This window comes from Phyllostomus discolor, chromosome 2, assembly GCF_004126475.2.
Source record: "Phyllostomus discolor isolate MPI-MPIP mPhyDis1 chromosome 2, mPhyDis1.pri.v3, whole genome shotgun sequence".
In the NCBI taxonomy this organism is placed as follows: Eukaryota; Metazoa; Chordata; class Mammalia; order Chiroptera; family Phyllostomidae; genus Phyllostomus; species Phyllostomus discolor.
In genome coordinates, this window is record NC_040904.2 from 213,714,573 (window position 1) to 213,740,653 (window position 26,081).

Sequence of the window (26,081 nt, forward strand, 5' to 3'; positions counted from 1 at the left end):
GGCTGAGTGCTAGGCGTATAGTAGGTGCTCAACAAGCGCTTGTCCCAGGAAACTAAGAGGCGGTGTTCCGGGAGCAGTGAGGGGAGGGCGGGTGGGACTGGAGGTGGCGAGGAAGCTGGCCTTGGGGGAAGGGGGTCACCAGGACTTTGCTCTCGCCCCAGGGACCAGGACCACGAATTGCCCACTGCCCCAAACCACGTGTGCTCTGGGGGTCCCTGAGGTCAAGGCCATGCTGGGCTTTGTCCTGGGCGGGCGGCAGGTAGAGTCCGTCGGGCTGCTGAGCCCACGCCCTCCCTCCCAAGCGGGCAGAGTGTGCCCGGGGTGCCTGCAGTGCTGGAGGGGGAGAGGCTCCCTGCTGGGTTGGGGACCCCCGTGTGGCCCAGAGCGCGGGACGGGCCCGCTGGAAGGGCCAGGAGGCCCCATGTGCTGCGGCGGCCCAGGCCCCTGGGTCTCGTCCTTCACTCGCCTGTTCACGCCCTCACTCTGAGTAGACGCTGGCCCTGTCCCGGGCTCTGGGACACGAGACCCTCTCCCCACCGCCAGAGCACCTTGCTCCAATGTCTTCCGAGGCTCCCGGGGCCTGCCGAGGGTGGCGCTCGAGGACCTGTGTGACCTGCCTCACCCTCCAGTCCCTCGGGGTCCCCGTGGTCCCTGCATTCTCCTGGGCACCTGCAGCTCCTGCTGTGAGGGACACCCCATCAGTGTTGTCTCTCCGCCCACACTCTGCCCTCACCCCCAGGCCCCGCCTCTGCTGCCTTCCCGGGGACCCTGCCCCACCCCGGAGGGGTGGGCGCCTCTCCTTTTCTTTCCCACCCGACCCCTGGTTCCGGACCCTCTCCGATACGTCTCCCCTTTGGCCTTTCCCTGGCCATGGCTGGACAGCAGGGGTGGCGCCTGCACCCTCCCGCAGCCCTAGGCCCCCTGGCACAGGCCAGGCACCTGAGCCGTGGCACCGGCCGGTCGTGGGTTTGAGCCACCGACCCAAATCTCCCCTCTGCACCTGGCCTGTGTCTACCTGTGGGCTTCTGTCTGCAGTTTCGGGGTGACCCCTCTACATTCCTCTCTGCCGGGCCTGGGCAGGGCCTGCCCTGGGGCCCTGACCCTCCCAGGGCAGGAGGGCTCCAGCTGGGCAGCTGCAAGGTCAATGTGGCCCCCTCCACCTTGCTGCCACCACCGGGCGAGACCTGCCTGGTGGGGTGAGGGCGCTGGGAACCGGCGTCCCAAGACTGGCCCTGGGGGACCCTGTGTGGCAGTTCCTGGTTTCCGAGGAACGGCCCAGGGCCCTCACCTGCCCTCCCCGCTCGCCCGCTGAGGTTTCGTTCCCAGCCTGGCTCCTTCCTTCTGCCCCAGAATCGCCCCAGCACAGGGTGAGAGACGTGAAGTTCAAAGACAAGGAGGAGGAGGAGGGGGATGCCTTCCTGAGGCCCCCTGGGCCAGCCCCTGTCCCCCTTTCTGGCCCCACCAGCCCCAGCTTATACCACCCCCACCCCCCAACCCCTAGCCTCTCCCTCTGGAGACTCCCCTCCCTCTGTCCCGCCACCAGACCAAACGGGACCAAGTGGGGGCCCTGCTCTAAAAGGGTCTGTGGCTCCCCATGGACCAAGTCCACCCCTGTAGGCGGGCATCCCGGGCTCCTCCTCTCGGTGCCCCTGCAGCCGCCCTGCCCCGACCTGGTCCCCTCCTCCCAGCCCCACTGCAGCCGCCTTGGCAGGGCCTGCCCCCTCGGCCAGCAGGGACCTTTCCTCCACGCCTTCTCGCCTTGGGGTCCTGGAGGGAGCCCTCCTCCAGGAAGCCACCCCGGGCAGCGGTCCCCACTCCCGCTCCTGTACTTGCGAGGGAGGCTTTTCTGTGTCCCTGCCTGCTTCTCCCCCGGGGAAGGACGGGGGGGGGGGGGGGGCGCCACACAGGTGTCCCTCGGGCTGTGTCTGAGGCTGTGCCCAGCGCGGGAGTGGAAGGCACGTGGTGATGCGGATGTGGGGGGAGGGCACCCATAAACATCTGTCGAGGTGCCTCAGAGGGCCCCCCCCCTCCTTGCCGCTCTCTCCGCCCGCACAGCCTGGGCCTGCCCTGCGCCCTCCCTGTGCCCTGGCTCCAAGGCACTGCAGACACCTCTCTGTCCGTGGCAGGGGTTAGAGGTCGTGGGGCCTGTCAAACTCCCCAGGGTGGGCCCACCTTAGTTGGGGGTGCTGCTCTCTGCCCTCCCCAATCAGAGAGGGTCTTCTTCAAACCAGGGCCAGGTCCTCTGGCCTGACAGCTCCCCTGCCCCACTCCAGGTCGCTGGCCCCCTCGCTGTGCCTGGGGCTGGGAATTTGGGGTTAAGAGATGGGGTCCAAGGGCGGGAGAGGGCCCAAGCGGCCCAGGAGCTGGGGTCCAGTCTCCCAAAAAGGGGGCGGGTGGGACATTCTCAGACTCCCCGAGGGAGGGGTCCCGAGCAGGGTGCCCTGGGGGCTCTGGGCGGGGGTCCCGGGCAGGGGCGGGGGGCCGCGGCGCCCCGGAAGGAACCGCGCACGCCCCTGCTCGCGGTGCCCGCCGTGGCGGTCGTGGATCCGGAGGTGAGAGCGCCCCCGCCCCGCTCCCCGCCCACCCCGCGCGCGGCCAGGCCGGGGGCTGGAGGCGGGCCTCGGAGCGGCCAGGAGCGTTGGGCGGCCGCCGGCCGGGTGTCGCAGCGCGGGCCCCGCTCCTCCTGCCTGGTCCGGGCCGCTCCTGCGCTGCCTTCCCCTCGGCGGCGGGATGCGGGCGCCGGGCCTGGGCGGGGGCCGAGGGCCGAGGCCTGGCCCGCCGGGCGGCCGGTGGGCCGCGCAGGGCCCTGGACCGAGGGCGAGAGCGCGCCCCTCCCGGCGCCGGGGCGGGGGAGGCGGGAACGGGGTGGGGGGAGGAGGAGGGAGGCGGGAGGCTCGGAGCCGCGCGGCGGGCGGGCGGGCGGGCGGGCGAGGGAGGGGGCGGCGGGGAGCCCCCCGCCCCCCGAAGGAGGAGTCTGGCTCCCACTTGCTGCCTCGGACGCGCGGCTAGGCGGCCGCCGCCGGAGGAGCCCCCGCCCCTGCTCGCCTCCCTCCCCGGAGCCGGGCCCCTGCCTCCCTCCGTGTGCGCTGCTCCTCGCGCCGCCGCGGCCGCCGAAGAGGAGCCCGGGGCCAGGTAGGGCCGGGGGCGGGCGGGGCGCGGGCCGGGGCGCGGCGGGCGCGGGGTCGGCGGGGGCGCGGCCGCGACCCTCTCTAAGCGCGGGGTGACGCCCGCGGCGCGGCGCAAGGGCGCCCGCAAAGTTACTTTGGCTGCCTTTGGCGCGTGCCGGTGCCCGGCCGGGCATCCCTGCAGCCCTGCCCGCCGAGCGGATGCGGCGGGAGGGGACTCGGCCGGGCGCCGGACTCGGACTGGGGCCGAGGGGTCAGCGAAACTTTTCCCCGGCTCACCAGCCACCGCTGACTGCCGGCGGAGTAGCTGGTGGAAGAGGCGGACTGCGGGGCGCAAGTGACGGTGTCGGCTGTAACAATAGCAGCCCCTGGTCTTTGAGCGCCTACTGTGCGCGGCGAGGCTGCGGCTGGTACGTGGGGGCAAGGGAGGGGGCACTACTACGGGGCTGGTGGTCACTTTTGCTAGCGGTCGCCGGAAACTCGCTCCCTCCTTCCTCTCTCCGGCCGTCCCTCCGTCTGTCCATCCACCCATCCCTCCATCCACTCCGCTTTCTCCACACAAATTTATCGCTGTCTGCTGCGTGCCTGGCCCAGGGGATGGAGCCGCTAACCAGACAGGTCCCAGCCCACACAGGCAATATTTCAGGGATGCCCGTGCTAAGGAGCAGTCCCGTCTCTCCTGTGTTTATTCTGGGACTTGTTACAGGAGGGTGGATTCATGCCCAGTCTCCCTTCTCCCTCCTCCCTGGTGCGTGCGGAGCTGGTGTGTCCAGGCGGCTGTGTCCAGGCCACAGCTGCGGGTCCCCTCTCCTCCGTCCCCTGCCATCGCCTCTCCACGCTGCTGGGCGACCTGAGGTGGGACCCCGAGGCACCCCCCGGGCCCTGGGCCCCACGTCTGCCCAGCGGACCGGTCTGGGACCCCTCTCCCACATCCCCGCCAGGAGCTGGGTTGCCTCCCCTCCCCACTTCCGAGGACCCTGTTGACCAGCCCGGAGGAGAGCTTGTTCAACGGCGAACAATTATGAAATTAGACCAGGGACAAAGTAGGGCTGGCCGGTGAGTGGCCGGGCTGGTTCGGCGGGGCTGCGGTGGTGCTGGTGACTCGAGACTTGTCAGCCGGGCTCAGCCGGGCCGTGGGCTCAGGCGCTGTCACACCCCGATGGGTCTTTGCAAAAAAAAAAAATTAAACCAACTTCATGAATAACTTGCCACATGGGCCAAAATGCTGTGGGGCATGTCCGAGACGCCACCGGCTGACGGCCATGTGCCAGCTGGAAGCCAGGCCTCGGTCCGCTAGGGCCAGAGCCCGAGGAGGCTGTGTGGGGCCCAGCGGTGCCCTTGGCTGGGCTGGGGCAGGCTCCTGGCGGTCAAGGACACTCCAGGGCTTCGGAGCCCTGGTGACCAGAGGCGTCCCGGCGTCGGGCACGCGGTACCGGGGCCCGTGGCGTGGGAGCCGGGCCCGAGGAGCTGCTCCCCCGAGCGTGGCTGCCGGCACGCCGGCTGCTCCACGGCACCTGTGAAACCTCCTTTCTCTACGTTGACGAGTCTCTGTGGGATGGATGGGACTCTGGGGGTCCCATCTCTTGGAGTGCTCCCTGTGGGGGGGGAGGACTCCCCAGGGCTGCCGGCTGGTCAGAAGGTGCTGGTGCAGCCGCAGAGGCTGAATCCCATGTTGGGAAGTGCTTCCCTGTGCCGCTGACGTCCTGTTTACTTCCCGGCCCTCGGCGTTTCGGAAGACCTGGATTGAAGCGGGTCCCTGTGAGGTCGCCGTGGGCAGGTTCCGAGTGTCACCCACACGACCCACACGTGGGGTGCCCCGTCTCGGCCGTGACTGCCGTGTGTACACACAGAATGGCTCACACGCCCCCAGCCAGGGCCCCGTGGGCTGGGCTGGTGGACAGGCAGGCCGGAGCCGAGTCGAGGTGAGACATGGGGCTTGGGTGGGGGGGGTCTCTCTCCCTGAGCCCAGATGCCAGGAACGCAGAGACGACACAGAAAAACCATTCCAGAAAAGCCCGCCTGTAAAAAAAAAAAAATGTCCCCGTCCACCCCTGGGACCATTAAATCTTCGCCTGATGAAAGTAATTTGAGTTCATTTGTTCCCGTGAACTCGCCGCACCGCCCTGCAGGCAGGGGCGGCCCCAGAGTGCCGCACCCGGCACGAGGCACATCTCTCTGCGAGAGTCCGAGGAGTTAAGGGTGTTAGCGAGCGGCTCTCGCCCAAGGGCCGCACTCGGGGAGGAAAACCTGCATGCTGGGTGCGGGTTCCGGGCTGGCAGGAAACGGAACACCCTCCCCGAAGCACAGCCGTCTTCGAACCTCCCGAAACGCGCTCGTCCCTCCCGCGGCGGGCCTGCGGAGGGAACTCGGAGAGCGGGGCCGGGGGGACGCCTCGGCCAGGCAAGGACTCTGACACACGTAAACGGGAGGCACAGGAAGACAGGCAATTAGTGGGGGCTAGTTAACGCCTTTCAAGTTGCGGTGGGCTGCAGCGCAGGCTGGGATTTCTGCGTTGTCCCTGAATTGTCTGTCAAAGTCTTTCCTGTGACAACGTGACATGTCTCTCCCATCGCCCCTCCCTTGCCGGCAGCAGAAAAAGGGTCTTTTCAAGCATCGCCCCCTTCCCATTCTTCCCCCCCCCCCCCCGAGGTGGTTTGGTTGGGCGGTCGGTACCTTTGTCTGCCCGCACCTCTGGAGCCAGGGACCCCAGGGTGGGGGTCGCCGCAGGTGCGGGATCCTGGGCCTGGCTTCTCACCGGGGCTCTACCCACAGGTCACTGTTCTTGGCATCTCAGAAGGGGCAGGCTGCTTGTGGGGTCCTCCTTCTGGCCAAGCCCCATGCCCCCGAGGGTAGGGAGAGCCAGGCCGGCAGGGAGGAGACAGGGTGAAGAGAGCTGGGGGGGGGCGGGCAGCAGCCCCTGTGTTTGGACTATGCGGGGTGTCTCTGCGTGCAGTTCCCTGCCGCTGTCGGGGTCCCTGGGGGGTAGAGGTCCCCTCTGGAGGAGACCCCCAGCTGGCGTCCTCCTCTCCAGATTGCCCCCGAAATGTTTGAGCTGGTCTGTAGAAGTGAAAAAAAAAATGGAAAAAGCAACAGCAGCCCCAAGGGAAAGAAAAGAAGAGGCCCCCTGTGGGGGGTGGCGTTGGGGTGTAAACCGTGCCGGGGTCGGTTTGATTCCCTGCAGCTCTCCCGGGCGACCTGGTGTTTGGTTCCGCTGCCAAAACAAACACGTTGCCTTATTTTGACTTTTTTTTAATAAATGCCCCTAATGAGACGAGACTCAGTTATGCTTTATTCCACGTGAAATATCTCTGGCCAACGAGAACGGCCCAGTCTCACGGAAGAAATCTCCAGCGGAGGTTCCGCGTTTTAATTTTGAACTTGGGGAGTGACTTGCAAGTTCTTGGGTCTCCCCGTGCCTTTCTGCCAGTGAGTCTTTGGGGGCTTTCTCGGACATGAACTTGGCCAGCTGGACGTTGGAGCCTGGTCGTGTGTCATGAATAGAAGCAGCTACAATAATAATAATGTTTTAAAACGTCTCCCCTCCGGCGGACGGTGCTGCACTGAATTCAGAGCCAAGGATCCAGCAGGCTCCTCGCTCCACCCCAGCCCACACACCTGGGAGCCCGGGTCTCCTGTGCGTCTTCGGGTCTCCGTCCCCTCCTTCCTGGGAGGCCTTGATGCCCGTGGGAAGACTGAGGGCATCGCCCGTGCTGATGCCATCACTGTGGGAAGAAAATGATGCCTGCTTTCCATTTCCAGCACACCCGGCCGTTCCCCCTCGCTTCCTTCCTTTGCGTCTCCCACCAGCGCTGCAGCCTCTGAGGCTGCGGAGCCGTCTGCACCGGCTACCTGAGACGCCGGAGCCCCGCCCGCCCCCGCCTTCCCCCGCCGCTGCCTAACACCTGGCAGTGCCCTCGACCCCAGGCTCCCTGTGCAAAGGGGGTGGAGCGGGGGCAGCAGAGTTTTGCTTTTGCAACTTTGTCATCCAGACGCATTAGCTCACTGATCATCCTTCGGAGGTTTCCTCTTTCATTGCAAATTCCCGCATGATCCCCCCCAAAAAAACCCCACTCCAGTGGACCGTAAAACACGGCAGAACCCCGGCCCCAGACTGGAGAGCAGGACAGCCACCCTGCCGACGGGACTGTGCCCCGGTGGCGTCTGTTTCATGGGTTTCTGGGAGAACCGCAGCTCCGTGCTCATTTCTTCGTGAACCGTGTGTCAGCGCCAAGCAGCCAGGACCCTCGGGCTCCAGCCCCCGCTGCCCGGGCATGGCCCAAGCCCCTCGTCAGCGCCGAGTGTGACTGGATGCCTGTGTGGACAGGGGGGCTGCGGAATGCTGATTGTTACCTGTCCCCCTTGTTTCCTTTTGTGTGGGGGGGCATGTCTGCGAGCGAGCCTGAGGCAGATCCCGGTGGCTTCCCATTCCGACTCCACGGAGACGCGAGTCTCCAAGTGCTTTATTTAAAAAACAAAAAACAAAAAACCAAAACCGGGACGTAGCACCTCGCCGAAGAAACATCCGTCCATTCCCTGCTATTTACGTGATTGCGGATCTGCTGGGTGGATGAGAGGAAGCACCAAGAATTGTAATAATTTATGGAGCGGAGCAGCGGTTTGCAAACCCGTGTCTCGGCCCGAGCTCTCCGGGCGTCCTCGGGCTGTCCGTCTGGCCTCTCTCGGTGCCGTTGGGTGAGGAGGACATCAGAGTTGGGGGGACCAGCCAGACGAGCCGACTGCGTGCACACCTCGGATTGAAGGAATAAGTGAGCAGGTACTGGTGGCCGACAGGACTGGGCCCAGTAAGTAGACTCTTCATCATTCTGAGATAAAAGTACATAATTGGAAAATGAAGCAGCGGCAATTGGGGTGTGTGTGTGTGTGTGTGTGTGAGGAATTAGAAAGAGTAATTTAAAATCGTGTAGTCATCATTCAAAAGGGGCCCAGCTAAAAGGTTTTTAAGTGGTAAAAGCTTTAAAGTCATTCACGGCTGATCCTTTTTCAAGGAACAGGGTCCAATTCTCTCGGTATTTCTGGACCCCTTCACCGCCGGAGCTCATGGACTCATCCAACCCGGCCGCTTGCCCCGGCTGCAGGCCCGGCCCCTTCCTCGGGCACCACGGTGACGCCGGGGGTCAGCATCCCGAGGACACGGAGGCACTGGTTCTGGCTCTTTTTAATCCTCACCGAGGATATATTTATTGATTTTAGAAAGAGAGAGAAAGGGAAAAAGGAAAGGGGAGAGAGAAAGAGAGAGAGAGAGAGGCATCAATTGGTTGCCCCCCATACATGCCCCAACTGGAATTGAACCTGCAACCCACGTATGTGCCCTGACCAGGGATTGAACCCACGACCTTTTGGTGCTCGGGGTGGTGCTCCCTCTCCAACCCGCTGAGCCACCGGCCAGGGCTCGGCTCCAGTCTTTTTCCCCACTGGATTCCTTGTTCTTCTCCCTTTCCTTGGAGTTCCTCTGTTTATTTATTTATTTTTTAGCCTTGATGACATTTTCAACTACCAACGAATCAATTGCATATCTTCAGGCATAAGTAAAAAAGACAGAAAATACACTTCTAAGGTGGTTTCTGAGCTTGTGTGGAAGTGTGGCTTCTGGAAGACTTGTGGCCAACCCCCCACTACACCTTGGTGGTTTTCTGTTAAATGTTATTTCTCCTGCATTTTCCTTGCGGGGACTGCTTAGGAGGCGTTGGCGTGGTTTTTCTCTGACATTTCGCCACGTTGCAACTAAGTCATCCACAGCAGCCTCGGTGAGCCGGATGCTGCGGCGGCCCCCTGCGTGCTGGACTGAGCCGGCCTGCACCGGGGCTGGCCAGTGGAGGTGCCGAGGCCGCGGCTGCCGCCGCTCTCCGGGGCGAAGGGTGGAGAAGAGTGGGAGCGCGCTCCGGCGGGCGTCCCGGAGAAAACTCTCTTCCCGGTGCCGGGCTCCGGCAGAAGGACCCAGCGGGGACCGCTGTCTGGGCGGGTTTTTCTGCATGGGCCGTCATAGACTGTCGTCCGAGTGTCAGACTCGGGACGGCACCACACGGTCCTGGCGTCTCGCTGATGGCCACCGACGTGCCCACGACGGGAAGAGAAACGGGGCCTTCTGGGTGGCTGCCCTAAGGGATAGCCTCGGGTCGGCTATGAACACAGTTGGCCTTGACCCTTGATGACATTGCCAGCGATGGGAACCGGGGCACTTCTGTGACCCAGAGACAGTGCTGGGAGTAATAAGCGATGGGGACCTCCCCGGGCGCCCACCCCTGGGGGCGGGGTCAGGGAGGAGCGGACGCTTCAAGCCAGGCCTCGGCGAAGGAAGTCCATCTTCCCTCTGCGGGGAGCAGCCCCGCCCGCCGGCGGACGCTGTAGGCCTCCCTCACTCACGCGGAGTGATTTGGGCGGCTGGGACGGCGGGGAGGCCCCGTGCCGGCCCCGCCCCCTGTCAAGATGCGCCCTGTAGGCCAAGTCCTCTGTGAGCTCTCCTTTCTGGGCCTTTGGCCCATTGCTGGCTGGCCTGACAGTTTGGTGGGGACCCCCCTGGGGTCCCCGAGGCTGCTCACTCCTTCCCCTCCTGCTGACAGGCTCCCAAGCTGCTCTGTTGAATAGTCCGTCTGCTCCTGCTGGGCCCCGAGGCCTGGGAGAGTCACTTTCCCCACTGTGGACTCAGGGCTGTCTGCACCCTGAGGTGCCCCGGGCGAGGGCGTGGTGCGCTTGCTCAGAATAACTCCTCCGAGGGCGCCGCCTGAGTCCAACAAACACAGCACCTAGGGAAGTGAAGTAACAGGTGACTCGCCCCCGTGTGGGTGGGACGAGGGGGCGGGAGCTCGGGCGTCCAGGCGGGGGAGGGGGCTTCTGAAAGTCGCTGCCCAATTCTCCGCAGTTCCCGGCAGAGCTCCTGGGTCTTGTCGGAGCTTTGGAGCCGCAGTGGAAGGGGCACTGGCTGCGCTGGGCCCTGGGCGAGCTGCTGCTTCGGTGCCGCGTCCTGGGACCCTCCGGAGGCTCCGGGCGGCGGCTCCAGCATCTGTGTGTCGGGAGGTCCGAGGACGTGAGCGCTGCTCCCGGTCCTGGGCTGTGAGACCCGAGGGCTGCGCCCGTTCTCTCGCGTTCCTTCGCTCCCCTGCGCCTCACCCTCCGTCTTCCCAGCTCAGACACGGGGCGGGGCTCTGGCGACAGAAGCTCTGGGGAGCGGCGGGCAGCGGTGCCTGGGGTCCGGGGGAGATGCCCCCGAGTTGGGAAATGTGTGTGTCGGTGCCCGGAGTCTGCCAGGCAGAGGGGGCAGCAGAGGCAGGACTCCTGGCTGCGCCGGGGACACCGGAAGGGCGGGCTTTGTCCCGGGGTCAGAGGAAGGCTGGGGGCCGAGGGGTCTCCAGAGCCCACCCGATCCGGTCCCAGGGGCCGGGGCGTCCCCGGGGGCTGCGGGGTGCCCCTAAGGAGAGTCAGCATGTGGGAGGAAGCAGCTCGGGCAGGAGAGCACTGCAGGACGTTTATTCCGGAGGCTGGCGTGGCGCCGGCCTCAGTGGTGGTGCTGCCGGAGGAGCCGGACCAGGTTGCGCGGGGCCATCAGAGAGCAGCGGGGCCGGGGCTGGCCTCTGCCTACACCTCTGCCAACACCCACTGGGTGCCTCTGCTGCTCCTCCAGGAGAGCCCTGGGCTGACGGGACTCGGGACTCACGGAAAAGCCAGCCCTGAATGTTGTGGGGAATTTTTCAGCAAGAACTTCCAACCCAGACATTTCGAGAACTGAACATTGGGGCGATGGGGCCTTGTTGGAGGGCCGGCTCAAGGCTCGCTTCACCCCCGCTGTCCCCTAACAGGGAGGCAGCAGCACCGAGAGGTTAAGGGGCCCGTCCAGCGCCCACAGCCGAGCAGCACGGCCCGAAACCTCCTCTGAGCCCTGCCGCTCCTGACGCCAGAGCCCAGGCCCTCCTCTGCCACTGCGGCAGCAGGCCAGTGGCAGGGAACGAGAACAATGAGGGAGAGACCATTCGGGGTGGCTCCCTGTGCCTCGGGGCCTTTGCACCTGCTGTTCCCTCTGCCCTGCATTTCCTGGCCCTGGCGTGGCCTGGCCTGGCCTGGCGCCCTCTCATCGCCTCCTCAGGCAGGCCTGTCCGGATCACCGAGCTTCAAGGGACAGTCCCCCTCCCCCGGTCACTCCTGTCCGCATCCCCTGTTCTACCTCTGGCAGGTGCATCTTCTCACCTGACAGTGTCTTTTAAATTTACTCCCGTGTTTACTTTATTGCCCCCACCCCCAGTTCCCCGAGGGCAGTGACTGGTTTGCTTTTAGCTGCTCTTTCTGGCACGGGAAGGGTTCCCTGGATAGCACCGTGGGGTGCGGTGGGGTGCGGTGCGGTGGGGTGGGGTGGGGCCCGGGTGAGTAAGGGAATGCCTTCCTCAGTGCGTTCCACCCTGCTCTCTGGTTCTGTTCCCTTCCCACCCCCTGGGGCAGAGCAGGCCCCGGAGGTCCCCCGGCTGGGAGGGGTGAACAGGGATGGAGCCGGGGGGCCCTCCCCGGTGGGCCCCAGCGCCCCTCCCGTCGCTGCTGTGGTCTCCACACTCTGTGTTGTTTTGTGGACCGGGCGTGAGCGCTTCCCCGGCTAGAGGCTGTGTGTCGGGAACGGCCGCTCCCCCTCGGTGGATGGGCTGCGTGTTCTCTGCATCGTGGCTGCCGCCGCCGCCGCTGCCGCTGCAGCTCCATAAATATTAAGTGGGCATTAAAAGAAGGCTCTGCATTCCCAGTCCCCTTGGTTTTCCCAAGCAGAGCCCGTGGCGAACCCCCTTTATGCGAAATGCGGCATTTCACTGCAGAGCGCCTCCGGATGCCTGGCCGCCCGCCGCCCGCCTCCTCCTCCGGCTGAGTTCCCGGGTGCGGAGCCGGCCTCCCGGTCCTCGGGCACCGGTCCCTGGAGCCCCGCGTTCATAAGGGCTGTGCCCGGCTCCCTTGGCCTCCTTGCAGGCGTGTAAGGTGGGAGTGGTGGAGGGGGCCGTGGCTCCCCCACCTCTAGCTGAGCCCGCTCGACTCCCAGGTCTTCACGGGCGAGACCCTCTGTCCGTCGGTCCCTCCGTGCACCCCTCCTTCCGTCCTTCCATCCACTAATTCAGTGTTTCTGGGGTGTCTGTGAGAGGCCCTGGGGGGATGCAGAGGATACAGTCATGGCGATAGCTACCATTTATTGGGCACCTACTGTGTGCCGGGCCGCCTCATTTCACCTTCACGGCCGCACGAGGGAGGGACTCGTCTTCTCTCCGCGCTGTGGGCGAGCAAACGGAGCCTCTGGCTGGTCACGCTACCTGCTTGGGGCCCGTGAGGCGTGGGCTCGTCCGAGGGGCCGTGGCGAGGATTTCCAGCGGGGGCGTGCAGTGAGCTGGCCCTCGAGAAAATTCGGGCTCTTTTTCAAGGCTCCTGGAGCTGCCTCCTCTGCTCACACCGGACACCCCTGCACCCCAAGTGCCTGTCCCTGGGCGGCCCCGCTTGCAGCAGGCCTCCGATACATGTGTTACCCCATTACGGAGTGGGATAGTGATTGTGACAGTGACTGTGAATAGTGGCTGGGCGCTGGGGACCTGCCAGGTGCTGTGCTCAGTGTTCCCATTCGCTGAACCTGCACAGCTGTCTTGGAAGGTGGCATTATGTTCAAACCCATTTTCCAGAAGAGGAGGCGGAGGCTCAGAGAGGGTAGGATGTTGGCCTAAGGCCACACAGCAAGTCAGCCCAACGCTGGGGCTCAAATGCCCGTGCAGATCCGGACCGTGGCAGCCCTGGACCTTGGAGTCTGCTGCCCCAGGCTCCTCTCTGGGTCCTGGGACAGGATGGCTGGGCCGTTCCCCCAGAGGCTTTGGGCATTTGGGGCCAGGGCACCCGGCTTCCCCGCAGAGACACCGGCCCTACCGAGCCTGTGCGCCCCCTGGGGAAACGCTGATTTTTTCTCTTGTCCTCCTAAGTGGAGAGAATGGGGCTGTGTTGCAAACCAGGATGAGGGTTTTTTTTTTGGGGGGGAGGGTGGTGTCGAGAAGGATATCGCGAGATTCGTGGCACCTCGTATGGGCATGGCTGTCGAGATCTTTAAAAAATTAATAATCCATTTCTCCTCTGCGCATAATTAAAATGTCCTCCAGTCTCTAATTTTTGTCCCTTCCCTCATCTGATTTGTTTCCCGGCGGTGTCGATTTCTCCTCCACGTGCGAGGAAGGACAGGGGGTTCCTCTCCGTTTGGCGTGGCCGGGGTGGGGCCGTCCGGCACAGTTCAAACGGCGCTGCTTTCTCCGGGGTGACATGCGGCTCAGACAGAGCCATCGGGGGATCTTAATGACCAAACACAGAGACAAAACAAAGCAAAATGCTGTTGGAGGCATCGCTCGTGTACGAGTTTAAAAAAATAATCCTGGAACGGAGCGACACACGGGCGGCCTCAGTGGGGGCCGCGGGCCGTCGCCTGCGGTGCGTGCTGGGCAGGACAGCCGCGTCCCCAGGGACTGTACGTAGCTGACTGGGGACCAGTCTCACGGATGTCCCGGTCCGGCACCTACAAATGCAAACCCACTTTCTAATGAAGGAAATGTTAAAAAAAAAAACGATAGCATTACGGCGAACTGTGATCGTAAGTGATGACAGGATTCCCGAGATCCTAAAAAGGCACTGGGGAAGGTTTTTTTTTTTTCTTTAAGGGTGCATTCCTGCCCCCCTCCCCTCCCCTCCCCCCCCGGGCCACCCCCTGAGCTGAGGGGGTGGATGGCCCTCTGGGAAAACCCCCTCTGCAGGCCCCGCGCACGGGGCAGAGATCTGGAGGCAGCACTGATGTGGGGGAAGGAATGTGTGCCCGTGCCGTCCCACCTGCTCGGGCTTGCAGGGGTGTGGGCGTGGGGCCCTGTGGGAGTGGGTGTGCCTGCAGGACTGAGGGGCAGGGGTGCGGTGGGAGGGGAACACTTCCTGCTCCCTGAGTCCGTAGAGCAAAACATGTCCCCTCGCCTGTCTGCAGGACACCCGCCGTTCCCCTGCCCTGTCTCTCGGTCGCGGGTGGGTTCGGCAGGATTTTGTCAAAGGCCAAAAAAAAAAAAAGTCTTAAGTATTTAAACATGTCGGACCACGCATGCATCCGTCCAGGGCGTTGTGGGTTTTTTTTTGTGTGTGCTCTCTCCCTCCTTCCCCTTTTCTTTTTACCAAAGTATATTCATCAAACTGCTGAGTTGGAAAGATTTGTAATGAGTTTTTGAGCTGTACGACTGTGTTTTTTCCCTCTCCCCCCGCCCTCTCCCTCTTTCTAAATCTTCATCTGACATTAAATAAAGCAAATCCCAAACAGATTAACTGTCGCACGGTTCTGCTCCGTCTCCTCAGTCTGTTCCCAGGTCTGGCGCGGGGCCGGGCGGCGGCGGCGGCGGTGGCGGCGGTGGCTGCGGCGGCGGCGGCGGCAGGAGATGCCCGGGCGGCCCGCGGAGGTCCATGTGGCGCGCTAGGTGGGACCCCGGCGTCCTGAAGGCGGAGGCCCTGGCCCTGCTGCCCTGCGGCCTGGGCATGGCGTTCTCGCAGTCCCACGTGATGGCGGCGCGGCGGCACCAGCACGGCCGGCTCCTGGTCGAGGTGGACGAGTACAGCTCCAACCCCACGCAGGCCTTCACCTTCTACAACATCAACCAGGGCCGCTTCCAGCCGCCGCACGTGCAGATGTAAGTGGGCGGCGCGCTGGCGGAGGGGCGGCGCGCTGGCGGAGGGGCGGCGCGCTGGCGGAGGGGCCGGCGGGGGCGAGCGGTGTGGCGGCCGCCGGGCCGGGCTGGGCTTATGGACCCAGGGCTTCGGGCCCACCATCCGGGGCTCCGTGACGGAGAGGACCCTGGGGTGCCAGGGTCGCCGCGGCTCCGAGTGGGGAGGGACGGGTGAGGAGTTGGAGAGCCTCGGCCTGTGGCCGGTTCTGGCCCGGAGTCCTGTTTCACTTGGCCGGGAGAATGTTTTACAAATAGTAAAAAAATGAGGTGACTGAGTATAAAAATCCAGACTTTTGGCTTGGCTTTACAAACCCAAAAGGCCTGGCAACCCCGGGCCCGCACGTCCTCAGGGCCGCCTGGGCGGAGGGGGAGGGTGCTGAGTCGCAGCTGCCCCTTCTTGGTGTCTGGGTTGGAGACCCCTGGTCTGCCCACGGTCCTCACTGTGCAGACGGGGAGACCGAGGCCCAGGCAGGGAGGGACTTGCCACAGGCCCAGGGCGGGTTTGGACCCCGTCTGGGGCTGGCTCTCTTCCCCGCCCTCCGCCCCTCCCTTTTGTCCAGGCCCCCTCCCCAACCCCCAACACACTTCCTTTGAGAAGGCAGAGACACTTTCCAAAGCACTGGGGGGCTCTGCCCCTGCCCCCTGGGGCTGATGGGAAGTACTGGGGGTGCCCCAGCAGTGAGGCTGTGGCGAGAGCACGGGCTGGGGACCCCGTGTGCCCAGGGGGACCCTTTTCCCTTTCTGGATTTTCTCTGCGGTCTGGAGAGCTGCAGGTGGCCCGGGGTGGAGACGGGTGGGTTCCCGGCCCTGCCCCGGCGGCTCCCTGTGTTCCTGGAAGACCCCTCCCCCTTCATCCCTGCACTGCAGGGCTCGCCTGGTGAGGAAACGGGGCCCGGACAGGTGAGGCAACCCACACAGGTGCACACAGCTGGTTGGCCCCAGAGCTGGCCCCCGGCCTCTGGCCTCGGACCAGGGCTCTCTCCAGACACAGATCCTTTCGGCGTCTGTGGGTGTCTGTGGGTGTCTGTGGGTGCCAGCGCAGGGAGGTCAGAGCCATGGTAGGGATGTGGTGTCCCAAGCTGGCCCTCCTGACAGCTGGGCTGGGTCACCAACCCTGTGAGGGCACAGGCCCCACCTTGCCCTAGGCCCACGAGCCCCGCCTCACAGGTGGGGGTCCCAGAGGCCGTCTCTTTGGGGAGACCAGGGAGTCCAGCCCGAGAGCCCCTCAGAGAAGCTGCCATGGGGCACCTCCAGCCCGGAGCTGGGGCAGGGGGGGTGCTGCCTCTCGTCACTGTGCGGTTCCCTCGGGTCCGTCCTCTGTGGCCGAGGGCAGGCCCGGAGATGTTGTTTGCAGGGGAAGGGTCTCGGGAGGGCAGGCGGGCTCCAGGCCCGTGGCTCGGACCAGGGCCAGGAGCGCTCGTGTTTTGCCGGTAGCTTCCTGCTTGGGAAAGTGCCCCCCGATGTCCCCGGGAGGGCCGGAGGGGCAGATCTGGGCAGGACAGACGGACGGCCCTGGTTCTCAGGCATGCTGCTGTCTGGGACCCTGAGGCCTGGCAGGGAGGGAGGCCTTTCAGCCTCCCTTTGGTGGGCTCCGGCCTCCGGGGCTGGAAGTGACTGTGTCCACGGTCCCTGGACACTGGGCCGGGCCCCTGCCACAGCGGGAGTGGCGGTGTACGTGTGCGTGTGCATGGCCGTGTGCGTGCCCACACAGCGTGTTCCCAGGCACCGTGCACGACACCGCCGGGCCGAGCAGCACCAGGCACAGTTGTCACCGTCAGTGCCTCTGCCCGTCCCCGAGGACACACAGCAGCCCAGCCCCAGCTCCAGCGCAGGGCAAGGGAGACAGCCAGTCCTTGGGGAGCAGGCCGAGGGGTGAGGGAGGACCCTTTGGGGAAGGTGGCTTCTGGGCTGAGACCCAGAGGAGGGTGAGGGGGCGGGCAGCAAGCTGGAGAAGGCCGGGCAGGGGGGCATCTGAGAGCTGCAGAAAGGCACAGCTGGGTGGAGGGCGCCCCCCGCAGGCCAGACTGTGCCCTGAGCGAGGACAGTGAGTGGCAGTGGAAGAGGGTGATTTCGCCCTTTAACTCAGGAGCAGCTGCCGGTGGTTTGTTGGTTCGTCCGTCCGTCCGTTCATTTGTTCATCCGTTCGGGATGTTTGTGGGTGGCTGCCCGGCAGGCTGGTCAGAAACGCACGCTCTGCGCTGGTCTGCCTGGGTGTGAATCCTGGCCCGGGCCTCACGCACCAGCCCCGCCCATGCTGGGCATGCCCCGCCCTGACCCCGCCCCCAGCCCCCCCCATGAGGGTGGTAGACGGCGGGCCTGTCAGAAAGCGGGTAAAGGCACCGGACACGGCTGTGAGACGTGCTCTGGAGAAACGCTTACTGGCTCTCTTGGGGTCACCCAGCTGAGTGGCCGGAGCAGATTCACAGGGGCCTGCCAGTCTCCACGCCCCGGCTGCTCCGTGCGTGGGGCCAGCTCCTGCAGCCCCGGGGCGGGGTGGGGCCTCCACCCGCAGGGCGGGATCGGGGGCAGAGAGTCTGGGAGGAGCAGGGGCCGAGCCCAGTCCCCGACTGGGGACTGGTTCAGGCCTCTGAAACACAACTTTGCACAAAGCTGGGTGCAGCCAGGGCTGGGCGGGCGAGGGCTGGGGGGGCGGGGGGGGGGCGGGGGCTGCTGCCGCCCGGCCCCTCTCTCAGCCCCCAGGCCGGGAGCACCGGGGAGGCCTGCAGCGGGCTGCCGGCGGCGGTGGCTGTGCGGGTTTCCATGGCGCGTCTCCACAGAGGCAGATGCGGGAGATGGATGCCACTCCCCGACACGTGATTTATCACCGCCCTGGGCTTTGTCTCCGGGCTGAGGGAGTGAGGGGGCCTTATTTAATAAATCCACAATTTATATTTAATAACAGCAGTGGCAGTCCAAACGTGGCCTCCAACTGAGCCACGTGACCCAGGCCGTGGCCCCCGGAGACCCTGGCGGGGTAACGAGGCTGCCTTTGCCTGAGTCATGAATCTCCCGCCCTGGGCCTCTGGGCTTCAGGCCCTGAGATTGACGGTCCTGCCCCTGGGGCCTCGAACCTTTGCCATGGCCCAGCGAGGCCCCTGCAGCCACCAGCCTTCTGTCCTGGGTGGGCAGGTGGGCGGGTGGCCGGGTGGCCTGGCGGTCGGTGAGAAGACGGGTGCTGCTGGTGGAACAGGGTCATCCTGGGGGTCTGCCGTACAGGTGCCCAGGGCGGGGACGGCTGGTGCCAGGCACATGCTCCTTCTCTCCGGCTTTTACAAAGAGTCCTGTTGGGGGGCACCGGGGCCCCCCCGGTTCAAAGACTCTCCAAGAGCATCGGGCTTCGGGGGCTCTAGAAGGATGCAGCAGGCACGGGGGAGGGGCACAGCCGGGTGCCAGGCCTGAGGCGGCCCCTTAGAGTTGCCAGCCCTCCCAGCTGTGCCGATCCCCTTTCTCAACGAGGCTGAGGCCTGAGACGTCTCTAGGAGACAGAGCGCATCAGCCTGGAGCCGGGGTGGGGGCAGTGGGGGGGCGGTGGGGAGGGGGCCAGGCAGGAGGACTGAGCCTAGGCTCCGTCTGGTTCTCTGCCCCCTCCGGCCCCCCCACCCATCCCCCCCGTCCTGAAGGGCCCCGGGATCCGCGGCTGCCGCTGGCTTCCTTGCACAGCCCGTTCCCCTCGCCCAGGCCTTTGCACACACGTGCGGCAGCCTCCCTGGCTTGTTGCCCTGCTGACCCCGACTTGCTCTCCGGACTTCGCTCAGGTGCCACTTCCCTGGGGGAGGCCTTCCCGATCCTGACCAGGTCTCTCGCCCTCCCTCGGCCCCCTGCCCCGGCTCCAGACACCCACGGGCTTCCCCTCCACGGCACGTGCTTCGTCCTGTGGTTTACACATTCACCGGAGGGACCGTTTTCTAAGTGTCCCCCTCCCCCCTTCACCAGCTCAGGCTGGTCCCTCCAGCCGTGCAGCAGACAGGAAGCAGAAAGCAAAGGAAAGCAGGAGGAGGCAGGGAGTGTGGCCCAGGAAGAGCAGCAGATCAAGGAGGGCCTCCTGGGGGAGGTGGCACAACCCCTGGACCTGGAGAACCAGCCCAAGCGAAGGCCGGAGGGGTGGGAAGGAAGAGCCAGCGCGGGGATGCAGGAGGGCAGCGTGGTGGGGTCACCTGGGAACCAGGGCTTCGAGGAAAAGCACCGGGCCGTTGTGTGACTACTGCCCCTCCTCCGGGCCTCAGTTTCCCCACTTGTAGAGTGAGTGGAGGGCACTGGGGGACTCCCCCGTTCTAAAACACCATGGCTGCTTCCCCGGCACATGGCTGGATGTGTAGCTGGAATCTAGCTCGAAGGGAAGAGCCCTTTGCCCTCTGCCAGCCCCCCACCTTCAGAGCCCTCCTTGTCCGCAGAAACAGGGAGACGGGGGAGGCGGGCCTCTGCTTCTGATGCCCGTGGAAGGTGTTGGCGCCAGGAGCTGCATCTGCAGGAAGCTAAGGCTCATGGGAGAGAGCAGCCGCGATGGGGACCGGGGCCCAGGAACCGGGCTGTAGGGGTGGGGGCGGGCGGGGGGTGGAGGGGGCCACATCCCTGAAGGGGTGGGAACTTCGAAGGTCCTCTGAGATCTCACCAGGGCTCTAGGCGTGCGTGGGTCATCCCCACCAGGCAGGGCCGGGCTGGCGGCTGGGAGGGCCCAGGCACCAAGCTGCGGTGCACCCTGGGTCTCACCACTGCTGCACCCCAGGTCCCTGGGGAAGGCCCCTCGTTAGGCTGGGGACAGGCTGGGGACAGGCCAGGTCAGAGAGAGAGAGAGACGGGGTGGGGGGAGCCTTCGTGGGTCCCTGTAGGGCACCACTGGGAAATACCCACTTGGCGTCACAGGAAGGTGCAGAGGCCCGACGCCCGCACCCCGTCGTGAAGGCCCAGGCTCCAGCCTGCTCTGTGCCTGCCCACCCGGGGCCTCCGTTCCCTGGGGCTGCTGTGACGTGGAGGGTTTTGCCATTGAACGTTGTGAGAAACCCGACTGAAATGGTCTTAAGGGAACAAGAGAGTTGACTGGCTCCTGTAATCAGTCGGCCAGGAAGTCCGGTTTGGGCTCCGGGTTCAGACGCCGCTGGGTCTGGGCATCCAGCGGTGCCGCCCAGCCGGTCCCCGCCGCAGGTTCACACACATGCACACTGTCCCCCTCACCCCACACCCCCCTCTCCTGGTCCTTCTCCTCGAGTCCCAGCACAGGCCCGGCCTCGGGAGCTCCGGGAGGCGGCCGTGTGTGCACCCCTTGCGTGTAGCAGGCGCCGGACATTGAACAGGTGCTCGGTGAGCTTCCATCTCGTCTGCAGGTTGCTGGCTGAACGGCCGGAGCGAGGGCCGGCCCTGGTCCGGCCCGGTGGCGCGGGTTCCGGAACCAGAAACCGGCTTCACGTTTTGCGCTCCACTGGCTCCCACCGCTGAGGTCCCAACCAAGGCGGCGGTTTCCGCGCCTCAGTTTCTCCCTCCGTGAAATGGGCACACCCTTGGCTCCCTGCCCCGAGGTCACTGGGCAGGCGAAGGGCGCGGATGCGTGGGGAGTGCGGAGGGAATACGGACCCCCAGTTCTCGGGAACCGTCCCCCCCATTCCTGCCCTGGCGGCTGAGGCTGAGTGTTCGCTGCCATCCAGAGAGCCGGAGGCCAGTGCCGGGAAATGAGAGTCTTTATTTTCTCTCTGGGGATGAGTAGGTTTGCGTCTTCAGTGAGCTCAGAAGCCTCGGGGTGGAGGGAAATGGGAACAGAGTTAATTAAAGAGCCTGGGCCGGGCCGGGGGAGGAGGGCCTCGCGCTGCCCCAGGCTGGCGATGCCGGTGGGGGCAGGGGGGCTCCTGGCTGAGGGACGCACAGGAGGGGAGATTTGGGGGATGGAGGCAGCTCTGCAGGTGGCCCCTCGCTCCCTCCCCCTTCTTTGTGTCTCTTTGTCTCTCGCACTTGGCATGCCCACAACCTCAGCGTGTGTGTGTGTGTGTGTGTGTGAATGAATGAGTGAATAAGTGAATTGGATTGGCTCACTCGTGTCCCTGTGCCGGGCCCATAGCCCAGCAGCGATTGGCTGCCCTTGGTTCAATAGCTGTGCTGGGGGCAGGCAGGGTGTACAGGTGGATTCAGAGACCAGCTCCCTGCAAGACCCTCTGCCGCGTGGCGGTGGGGGAGGGGAGGGAGGGGCCCTGAGGACAGGGGAGCCGCGGGGGAGTGACTGAGAAGGAGAGTTGGGTTTCCGGATCCGCTCAGGCACCGCCTCCTTCTCTGGCTCCCGGCCCCCGCTGCTGCCCCATCAAGGTTAGTGGCTTCGTCGTCACTGTCTGTGGCCATGTCAGGGGTCCCTGGCCAGGGATCACACCTGGGTCATCCCTGTGGCCCCAGCGTTGAGCGAGGGGTTGGCACATGGGTGCCTTCAACACCAGAAGGTGCTGTGTTGAATGAACAAGCGAATGAGTGAGTGAGTGAGTGAATGAATGAATGAATGAATGAAGAGGAGGAGCCTCCAGCGCCCTCCTATGGCCATCCCTGGACTCCCTTGGGGAACTTTCCAGTCCGCCCCGGTTGGACCCAGTTGGACCCAGTGATGGGGGGAGGGGGAGGCCGGCTCCGCGCCTCCGATGGCGGCGGACCGCGCGCGCGGGCAGACGCACCCCGCACATTAGCATGCTGAACCCGCTTCCCTCGTAAGGTGTTAATTAAATTTCTTTGAAGTATATTGTCTGAAAAAAAAAGGATAATTAGAAAGATGTCTTTAAAAGTATTTATGTAACTGATACGAGTCCCGCGTTTGGTTTGCCGCATAATTAGATTTAAACACAACTGACTCCTCGAGCGGCACACTCATTTGGAGAGCGCGGCTCGTCGCCACGCCGCCGTCACGCTGCGGTTAAGCGTTTGGAGTCTCGCAGGGTCAGTCAGCGGAGGGGCGGCGCGTGGGGGGCGGGGCGCGTGGGGGGCGGGGCGCCAGGCGCATCTTCCCCGGGACGCCCACCAGCCGCCGGCTGGGTCCAGCAAAAGGCAAGGGCAAGGTTCTGCTTCCGGCCACACTCAGCAACACGTGGCAGAGCTGGGTCTTGGAAGCCTGGTCTTCTGGCTCCCGGACCATTCTCTGACACCCCCTGGGGAGCCCCCTGGGGTTGTCGGCCGCTGCTCGTGCCCTGCCCAGCCCTGGGGACTCATTTCCGTCACCTGCACCACGGACGTGGGTCCCTGCATTCTCACTGGCGCCCGGAGTGCACCCAAGGGGGCAAACACTGGTTTTGGGGGTCGGAGACACCTCGCCCTCCTTATCGTAAAGACGGTCTGCGGGCAGCCCCGTGGCCCTGTGACCGTGGCCGTGACTGCGGTGTGTTCTGTCCCCTCAGGGTGGACCCTGTGCCCCACGACGCCCCCAAGCCGCCCGGCTACACCCGCTTCGTCTGCGTGTCTGACACCCACTCGAGGACGGACCCCATCCAGATGCCCTACGGCGACGTGCTCATCCATGCCGGGGACTTCACGGAGCTGGGGCTCCCGAGCGAGGTGAAGAAGTTCAACGAGTGGCTCGGTAGGTGCCGGGCGGCCGAGCCGAGGTCCAGGCCTGGGGCCGCCCCCTGGGCCCAGCCGTCCTTCCTCCCCGCTCTGCCCGCCGCCGCCCCCTCCTGGCCACTGTCTGCCTGTCCCCCACCCGCCCGGGGGACCTTCCCTGACCTCCGGACCAGGTCCCAGCTCTTACACTCCTCCGGTCGGTCTCACCCCGGCCATCCCCCACCCCGGCCCTGGTCTGGGCTGAGACCATTAGTGTGGGGGGATCTGGGGCCCAGGAGACCCCCTCCCAGAGGGGTTTTTGCCCAGCCGTGTACTGGTCCGCTGGCGCGTCCAGCCCCCCGTGCCTGGTGCAGGTAGGTGCTACACAAACAAGGGATGGGTGAGCGAGTGAGAGGGAGCACGTGGCTGAACGGGCGGGTGGGTGCACGGCTGCCCAGGCGCGGTGGTGCCGAGGCAGGCGCTCAGCGGGCTCTCACTGGCTCGGCTGCCTACCGCTCTCAATGGCTTCCCCATTGCGGGGACCCCTGGGGCCTCTGAGGGCGAACAGGGGCCTGGGGGCCAGTGTGGGCACGGGCATGAGCTGTGGGCCGTGATCTGCAAGTGCACCCCCCCAGGGCTCCGTCTGTGCTTTTTATTTTCTTCCTAAATAAGAACAACAGAGGCCCCAGGTGCCCCCTGGGAAAAGCCGCTTGTTCGGAATCCAGAGAAACTGCTCCACGAGTCCCCGGGGGAGGGGGACACAGATGGACTGGCCCTGCAGGCTGGCTGCCATCTAAGAGGCGCCGGGTGCAGGGCTGGCCACCTCCCTGCTCCACCCCGCTGCCCTGCCGGACAGTCCGCCTGCCCCGAGGGCGTCCCGCCGGCTGGGAGCTGCGTGAGCAGAGCCGCCGGGAGCCAGGCGGCAGCTGCAGTGAGCGAGAGGCCGGCTTTGCCGGCTGAGACAAATATTTACAAGCAAGGCCTTCTCCTCCGCTTGGCAGGCTCAGCGCTTTCAATATTGATTTTCCAAATGGGAAATTCCGAGCCCCCCTTTGGGCTGACCCCGTGGAGGCCGGGGTGGGGCAGGGCCCCCCAGGGTGGGCCTGCCCCAGGCGTTTCACCTTGCCCGGAGCTGCTTCGGGGTCTGGGCCGCCTCCTGGGAGGGGAGGGACCCTCCCTGAGCCTGGCTTCTTATCCTCAAAGGACAGACAGGAGGCCTCACTTGACTGAGCCCAGGGCCCACGTCCAGGGCAGGGGACTGGAGTCGTGGCGTGCCAGGCTCCTTAGCGCCACCGCCTGGCTGGATTTTGGGAACCGCTGTTTGGGGAGGACCCTATTGGACAGAAGAGGATGTTGCCTGCCCCCTCGCCCCCTCGCACTGAGGTTCTTAGGGTGGGGACTGTTTCAGATGTGCCGGCCCACGCGCTCCCCTCGGTGTGGTGAAGGAGGGGACTCGCACTTGCCCGAGTGGTGGGAGTGGCTCTGAGTGCCGTGGCATCTCCGCAGCTGCCTCCGGGAGGCGCGGGCCACGGGGAGGAGCTGACTCGGGGCCGGGCCTCGACGGAGGGGCTGGGGGTTTGTGCAGAAAGGGTGCCGCCAGGCTGAGGGGACGGCAGGGGCCAAAGCGCACCGGTGGGGGGCTGAGAGGGGGTGGGCGGTGCCGTTGCGGCTGGAGCCAGGGGTTTGGGCTTGGAGGGGGGGCCTGACCAGGGTCCTGGGGGGCTGGCACGGTGGGGTGGGCCCTTTAGGATGATCCCTCCACCTGCCTCGTCCCAGAAGCCAGAACAGCGCCCACAGCAGTGTGGGGGCCTTCTCCCTAATGTGCACTTGGAGTTGGATGGATTTCTTCTCCTGGGTTATCGGGGGTGGGAAGGGGGAGCTTACAGAGGGGTTTTCTACAGAAGGTTCCCCCAGGGCCTCTCCCCTTTGCTGCCTTCAGGTGTTTGCAGAGTCGTGCCGTCACTTGGGGTGGGGGTGGGGGTGGGGTGGGATGCCCCACACCTGGTGCAGATGCCGCTCTGACCTGGGCGGATGGGCAGGCGGCCTGCGTGTGTCCGTGGAGCCCCCGTGGGTGCTGGTTCATCCAAGCCCCCTGCAGCCAGCTTTGGGGGGGCTTGTCCTCGGCGGCACAAAGTGAGATGCCCCTCGGCAGGCCGGCTGTCCAGTCCCCAGGGATGTGGCCCTCGTGGCCGAGAGCTGGGCTGTGCACCCACTGGGCACCGCCAGGTGCGGCCACACAGGTGCGTGTTCACGGAGAGCTGGTGTCTGCTGAGCGGACCCCCAGTCCCCCGATTCCTCACACCCTCCGGTGCCGCCCTTTTTGCACATTAGTATCATCAAATCATCCCCCCCGCCACCGACAACGGGAGGAGGCAGGGCCGCCGTCACCCCCATTTTACAGAGGACAAAACTGAGGCCCAGCGAAGGGGGCGACCTGCCCAGGCCCACACGGGGTCCCGGCTGGGATTCCGCCCAGGCAGTCGGGCGCTGGGGCCGAGCCCCTGGCGCCTCCCCCTCTGCTCGCCTCCCGGGTTCCTCTCAGGGTGAGTCCTCTCTGGCGCCCCCTTGAGGCGGGAGCTGCACCGTCTGGGTGCGGATGTCCGGGGTCTGCCCCCAGCCCCGGGGCTGCGTGGCAGCCACGTGTCCTCTGTGAGCTCCAGTGGTCTCGTTTCAAGTGGGGGTGGGGGGCTCCCTGTGCCCTGCCTGCCCCCCCACAAAAGCGGCTCTGAGGCTTCGCCGGGCCGGGGGGGAAGGATGAAGGTGCGCAGGCTGTAGGGGGCCGGGCAGGTGGTGTTGCCCCCCCTACGGCTGGCGCGTGCCGGACCGCCGCTCCCTCTGGGGAGGGCAGGGGCTGTGGGTCAGTCCCACAGAAGTGGGCGCCTTTGACCCGAGCCCAGGGGTCGTTTGTGCAGGCCGGGAGAACAGTGGGAGAGGCTGTGTGCAAACGCGTGTGGATTTCCCGGGGAATGTGGACGTGTGCCCTTAGCTGTGCCAACGGCACACACACGCACACACACACGGAAGAGACCGGAAGGAAATACTCACGCGTCTACCAGTGTACCTCACTGAGAGCTCCCTATGGGCCAGGCGTGTCCCAGGCGTGTCCCTGGCACTGGGGTGACAGTGGGGACAGGGAGGGGCCCCACTCACATGCCGGTGATGGGCAGACAGTGGCTCAAGAGACACACAAGAGGCCATAAAGGCACCATCTGTGGAGCGCCAGCCCAGGGCACCCGATGGTGCCTGAGTGCAATCAGGGAAGACCTCCCTGAGGAGGTGCCCCTGGACGAGGGATGGAGGAGGAGAATGAGGCAGAGGCAGGAGCAACACTCCAGGCCGAGGGCACGCGGGCTGCAAAGGCCCTGCGGTGGGGGCAGAGGGCACGGCGAGTGTGGGGGGAGGAGGCTGACGGGAGTTTGCACGGGCCCTGTGCGCCCGGGACGGGAGTGTGGGGCTGATTCCGGGGCTGATGGGTGTGTGGGAGTTTGATGCAGGGGAGGGACCTGTCAAGACGCCGTCAGAGGCCTGGGGGGCAGAGGGGAGAGGAGCAGCGAGGCCAGGGAGGGCAAAGGCTCTACGACGTTCTGGAACTCTGGTCCCGGTGGGGGCACTGAGAGGGTTTTATTTTCCGTTTCATGGTTCTCTCTGCCTTCGTCCGTCCCCCTTGATTTTTTTGCAAAAAGCATGTGTTACTTGGTAGCATCAAATAAAAGCAACACTGAAATCTTATTGTTTTAAATGAAACGTCGGCCTCTCTGGTGTCGGG

The 26,081-nt window shown here is 65.2% G+C and overlaps 1 protein-coding gene across 2 annotated transcripts in view; it reads left to right on the forward strand.

The window, feature by feature from the left end:
• The first annotated feature begins 2,753 nt into the window (after positions 1-2,753).
• MPPED1 (metallophosphoesterase domain containing 1) overlaps positions 2,754-26,081 on the forward strand; it is a 55,280-nt gene continuing 31,952 nt past the window's right edge. Inside the window, exons 1-3 of one of the 2 annotated variants that reach the window (XM_036019723.1) lie at positions 2,754-3,132; positions 14,457-14,785; positions 22,174-22,355. In XM_036019723.1, coding sequence (XP_035875616.1) covers positions 14,562-14,785; positions 22,174-22,355 — 406 coding nt within the window. In that variant the 5' untranslated portion in view covers positions 2,754-3,132; positions 14,457-14,561. Of the gene's footprint in view, positions 3,133-14,209; positions 14,786-22,173; positions 22,356-26,081 lie in introns of those variants that run through there. The other variant, XM_028532745.2, reaches the window with a different exon arrangement.